This window comes from Chamaea fasciata, unplaced genomic scaffold, assembly GCF_029207755.1.
Source record: "Chamaea fasciata isolate MVZ Bird 193981 ecotype frontalis unplaced genomic scaffold, bChaFas1.0.hap1 SCAF_2, whole genome shotgun sequence".
Lineage (NCBI taxonomy): Eukaryota > Metazoa > Chordata > Aves > Passeriformes > Sylviidae > Chamaea > Chamaea fasciata.
The window spans coordinates 76,047,540-76,053,539 of record NW_027094087.1 but is presented as its reverse complement, the minus strand read 5'-3'; the positions used below and the strand labels follow the sequence as shown (position 1 = coordinate 76,053,539).

At 38.6% G+C, this 6,000-nt stretch overlaps 1 protein-coding gene across 7 annotated transcripts in view; it reads right to left on the bottom strand.

The window, feature by feature from the left end:
- MBNL2 (muscleblind like splicing regulator 2) overlaps positions 1 to 6,000 on the bottom strand; it is a 107,347-nt gene continuing 101,347 nt past the window's right edge. For 5 of the 7 annotated variants that reach the window (XM_066176369.1, XM_066176372.1, XM_066176373.1 and 2 more), the window contains one exon: positions 2,854 to 2,967. In XM_066176369.1, the coding sequence (XP_066032466.1) occupies positions 2,953 to 2,967 (15 nt within the window). In that variant the 3' untranslated portion in view covers positions 2,854 to 2,952. Of the gene's footprint in view, positions 2,968 to 6,000 lie in introns of all 7 variants that reach the window. The other 2 variants (XM_066176371.1, XM_066176374.1) reach the window with 1 other exon arrangement.

Sequence of the window (6,000 nt, the reverse complement as noted above, 5' to 3'; positions counted from 1 at the left end):
TCTCATTTTAAAATGCTTCTTTTTATTTCAGTGGTTGTACATTGGGTGAATGAATTTAACGTCACAACAGAAATAGAATGGCTATTTAACAGACCACTAGTAATTATATATGCTGGAAAAGAGTGAATGGAGGGGTTTCTTTTAACTGTTGCCGAAATATTCATTGTACGTGTCGTCAATTATGCTGGATGAGAGAGGCAAACAAAAAGGTATTTTGGTGAGGTGCTGTATCCTTTGAAGAAAATAAGCACTGAGACATCTCAAGTCGCTTGAAATCATGTCCCAGCTACAGTATTCACTGTCTCCGTGTTGGCCCATCTCATGGTTCTTTTAGGGGGTTATATTTCTTGTTGTATTTTTTTTTTAATTAAACAAAGCATTTAAAATTTAATCATTTTCATTAGACTTTTTTTTAAAATATAAACAAAGTTTTGGCAAATAATATTTATACAGAAAAATAGTTTTAGATCTTCCCAAATTTTGAAATAGTCTATAAAATTACTTTATAAATAAATAAAATGCAGAATCTGTTGTACACGTATTTGCACATCTCTGTAATTGCCTCCTTACTGTTAGCATAGGTTTGTACTTGTACAGTTTTCAGGAATATTACAAAGTCATAAAGTCGGAAAGTGGATCTCCTATTAAAAATACATTTTCTCATTTTGTCTGTCAGTTTATCTGGATGAAAGACCTGATGTATCTGAAGCTTCGTCATCCATGGGCAAAAAATAGTAATATTGGATTAATTGTAAAAAACATAGAATAACAGTAATTTTGAAACATAAAAAGTTCACACAAAACGATGTCTTGAAGAGTTATCTACATAAAATATTTAAACATGGATAATTTACCATTTAGTATTATACAATAAGCTACCCAAATGCCTAAATTAACTATTATAAAAAAATAAAAACAACTTTGACAGATATAGGCAAGTTGCAGTGTCAACTACCTAGTTATAATGACTGAGAAAGTCTACAAATATTAGTGTTTTAATAGCATATAATGGTGATACCTTAACTGCTAAAGTAACAAGTTAAGATATGTTATTTTTCCACAAATTAAACTAACGCAACGTTACAAGCACTATGTTAATTTTACAACCGAATTGTGATTATTTTTTTTCTTTCGGATGATCAAATCTCCAGCTTTATATATAAATAGATAGTAATTAGACATTGGACAAACAAGATTTAGCCTGGAAAATAATTTCCTAGACAAATAATAATATGGTTAGTGCCTTCAGTCGTTCAGAACAGGCAGTGCTGCCAAAGTTTAAAATAGTTTACAATCAATCTGAAGAGGTTAAGTTAAAATACTGCAATCACTAGTAATGTCCACATAGAAAACTTATGCTGCAAACAATTATACATAATATCCACTTATAACAGCTGTCTTGTTTTTTAAACAATAATTTAAAAACTATGTCATTTATGTGATACATGTGCAACATATAAAATGTGAAATATGAAATATTTGGTACAATAGTGCTTGAAACAAATCTCAAATCAAACAAATGAATTTTTAATTATACATATATAATTACCTTGTAAATCAACAAAGTATTTAAAAAAGTAAACAACATTAAAATCTGCTTCATCCATATATATGTATGTATGTATATATAACATGTATATAATTGTATTAAAGATATCTCCATATTTTGTGACATAAAATATGTTTTTAAAGGAAAACAATTAAAAGAACTATTTTTTCTCCACTCTAATCTGGTTACAATCTTATAATCCAATTTAAAAAAATGCAAATACAGTAATGATTTATTAAACTGAATCTCATTCTACATTCTTAGTGTTCAGTTAATAGCCTAGATTAAAGTCACCTATGAAGTTTCAGTGACTCAGCTGAATTTTAATTAAATTAGAGTATCATACAATCTCTTCATCTACAGCCTTTTTTTTTGCCTTTTCTTTTGTTAGTTTGGTCTTGTTTTGTTTCCTTTTGTTTGATTTTACACTTCTAATAATTACTTCTTAACAGCTTGGATCTTTTTGGTAACCTGACTATGAGTTTCAAAGATTATTCGCATCCGGTGAGATTTGACTGTTGGCATCAGGCTCACTTTCATCAAGTCTGATGTGACAAAATTTAGGCACTTCTGCAAAGTCTATTTTAAAAACATTATAAATATATTCGTAAAATAATATTCTCAAGACTTTGTTCTTTTGGGGATTGAAAAGGGTATGAAGTTCATACTGTGCAAAATTTTTTAAATTTTCTTCTGCTATTCTGCTATGATTTAAATGCAACTTCTCCATACAAGTCAAACACCAACCATGTGCATCTAAAGACTTTGTGCTTTACTTTGGACTTCTGGCTAAAAATATCAGATTGGCAGGATGATGTGCAGGACACCGGGCTGCGTTTCACTTCCTCTGTCTTGGAATCAATTCACCAAGAGAGCAAAACCAAGATTTTTTTTTTTTTTTTTTTTTTTTTAACTCAGAAGAAAACCCTGAATCATTGTTTGGGTGAAAATTAAACCTGCAACTGGGGAAAGTTTTTAGCCAATGCAACTCAATTATTGCTGAGCTCGAAAGATTCATAAACATGGAATCTCACGAGACTAACTGATCTGGACCATTTTCGTTAGGTGTAGTTATGGAGAAACAACAATATTTGCAATAATTAAACTATGCTTAGAAAATCTTTAAAACTAAATGTTATCCTTTATGTCTTGAAACATCACAGCTGGTATCAGGTAGTTAACTATTTTAGGTTGGAGTATAGTAAGCATACCATATTTAATATTCATATATGACATAGCAGCACTAGCTTTTTTGAGTTTTTGATTTGTCCATAAGAACAAATTCTTGACTTAGCATGCAGTTTGTGGCAACTCTAGAGAGGAGGAGACGGGGTAGTATGTACAGTAGCCGTGCTTGGCCGTCCGCAGGGAGGCTTCGTGACACTCCGTTCCGCTCCTGCCGGCTATTTCAGGATTATCTGTTGAGAGAAAGGGAAAGCGTGATCGCGCTTTTAGGTGACATGGGGAGAGCAGTGCGCCCAGACGGCCAGCATCGGCCCAAGGGAGCTCAGGCACAGCTCACACAGGACAGCATCCTGTGTGGGACAGTGCCCTGTGTGGGACAACATCCCATGTGGGACAGTTTCCTGTGTGGGACAGTGTCCCGTGTCCTCAGGCTGCCTGGGAGGTGTTTGTGTCTCACACGCCTGGTTGTCTTCCCCTGCACACAGGTCCTCAATGTGCATGAGAACACACAGAAGGGGTACTTCATGTGTTAAAGTACTGGAGGGCAGTGCTGAATCCAGGGCCTGGCCACAGGCCAGGTGTGCACCCTCAGCGCCCTACCTAACAGTGGAGGTGAACACCCTGCACCTGCTGGAGGAGCTCAAAGTGCTTGGTGCGATTCTCCAGTTCCCACTGTGCCCCCAGAAAGGCAGGAATGATCAGGGGAAACTGGACGCAGGGCTCCTTGCCACTAACAAGCAAAAAGATGTATTGGGCTGGGGGTTTTCACACAGCAAAAGTGTCCTTTTCAATGCACTTCTGGCCGCTGCTTATTCCCTAAAAAAATTAACTGCAGATTAGTGAACTTCAGAGGTTTTCTCACGCTTTCTTATGGCAAGGATTCTAGAGGGATTACCATAGTGGTACCTCTGTGCACCTAGCTAGTCACTGACCTTGCTGCTTTACCTTCATGGTGTCTCAAATGGAGGGTGAAGCAATCATTTTACAGGTGCAAACTCTCCTGCTTCCAATACTGCGAAGGTTAAATGCACAATGTGCTCAGCAACCAACTCCACCTGCTCACAGTATTGGACAACGGTTCAGATTTCCATCACCTGCCTGAAATGGCTGTCAGTGAAAGTGATATCAAAAGGCAGGGATGTGGTATTTTATCATGCCATTGCTATCCTGTGCTCCAATCTTAAGCACAAGTTAAGGAATTAAGAGTGTATTGCTTGCTCTTCCTGTTTCATTTGGCACTTGGCATATTTTTAAGCTGTATTTGCAGGTAGTATGCAAGGCAGTCATAACAGCAGTTGGACCTACTTGTGTATTATGAAGCTAGACCACTGCTTAATGCAATATTTATATTAAAAGGAGGGGGAAAAAGGTGTTTGGAAAGTAACTTCAGCAACATACTACCTCTGACATACACACCACCAAAAAGAAACATGCTTGGCCCTGCATGGCAGGCTGTCGTCCCAGTCCCCTGCCCATCACCCCCACTGCCCCTCACAGCTGCACTGCCTCACTCTCTGTACATAAGCACCATCGCCCTGACCCCAACGACCTTTCCAGCAAGCCAAAAAGCCATCTTTGATTGCCATCAGCTCTGGAAATCTGGTGACACGTGAGGCCCAATTGTAATGACACCGTACAAACACCTGCTGCTCCAAAGGACTTAACATCTAAATACATGATGAACACAACAAGGCCATATATTTTTAATGAACTTCCACCCATTGTGAGTTTGTTAGCTTATCGCCTATCTTCTGTTTCCTTTTGAAATAACAAAGAAATACCTTTGCTCAAATAATAAAGCCCTGTCTGTGATAACCCTGATCCAGCTCCAGCATGGTGGTTTGACAATATGTATAAAGAACACAGCTGTGCTGAAAATAAGAAATGACCAAGATTTCCAGCACTGATATTTTTAGCTTGTTACAACCCAACATGTCAATGTAATTAATAAAGCAGCTTTAGCTATACTGGGTTAGCCATAATCACACAAGTGTATTTAAAGGATCCTAAGGTCTCACTTAATGGGACAGAACCTGAAACTTTCTCAGTAAGTTTTTTACTCAGTAAAATCCCAGAATTTCAGACACTGCAGCTGACTACATCGTCAGCCAACTTTTGAGGGGATAAACTTGCATTTTCGTATAGCTTTTTTTCCCCACAGTAGAGAGACAGGTAACTGCCCGTTCTGCCAAAATTACTTTGGTAAAACAGTCCCACAAGACCAGTGTTCACAATTCTCCCAAAATGTGTGACAGAGAAGGCAGAGGGCCTAATCTCCAGCTAATTCTTGGGAAAATTGTAACTATTCCCTCCCAGCATTTTGATTAACCCAACTGCCATTCACCCTGCCATGTGTGCCAGGCAGGACAGAGGGGTCCTGGACAATGTGAAAGAGCAGGGACCCCTTCTCTTCCCTGTTCCGGTGAGTGGCAAAGCCAAGGTAAGGACTTCACTGCTGTGTCCCTCTTCCCACCTTTTCTCTCCTCCTGCCAAAACTCAGGAAAACACCGAAGACAATGCAAACACTTTCCTATTCTGTGCAAGAATGTCCTGTTTATGGGTTGCAGGTGCCAGAGGAGCAGCTGGAGCTCTCGCTGTCATGCCACTCCTGCTGCCAGTGGCTGTGGAGGTGGCTTGTTCCACCACATTGTCCTCGATGTGCCGCCCCTCGTACAAGGGCCGTAACTAGGGCATGTTGCACCCAGCTATTTCTAGTACACGTAGGAGTCCTCCTAGGAAATAAACCCTCAAGTCTCTCCTTCAGAACAAGCCTCTCCTGTGCAGAGTCACAGAATTGAGGAGCTGCATTTCTTTTTTAACCTTAGCCACAAAGTGTAAAACGTCTCCTGTAGTCTTTAATTACATGTTCACACTTTATTTCTCTAAAGATATCACAACTCTGCCACAGCTACATACACAGGCATCAGCTTCTGCCTCTGGTTTTTTTTTTTTTTTTTCACTGTGTCTGATAGAGAAACACAAAATGCTTAACTACTTTACATGGAAAACACACTGTGAACCTCTCCTGTTTAATCTACAAATGAAGTAATAAACTGTGATGGAAGGCAGAGGTTATCTAAGTCTGCATCGCTGCTAATTGCTCCATCACTTGCATGCTGAAAAAGGAGAAGCTGTACTGGAGAAGGAACATCCCTGGAAACACTTTCTACAGAGTCTGCATTCCCTCATTACTTGTAAACAGGTCCAGCCACCTTCATGTTCACTACTCTTTGAAGAATTATATCTCAAATGCACATATATATGAC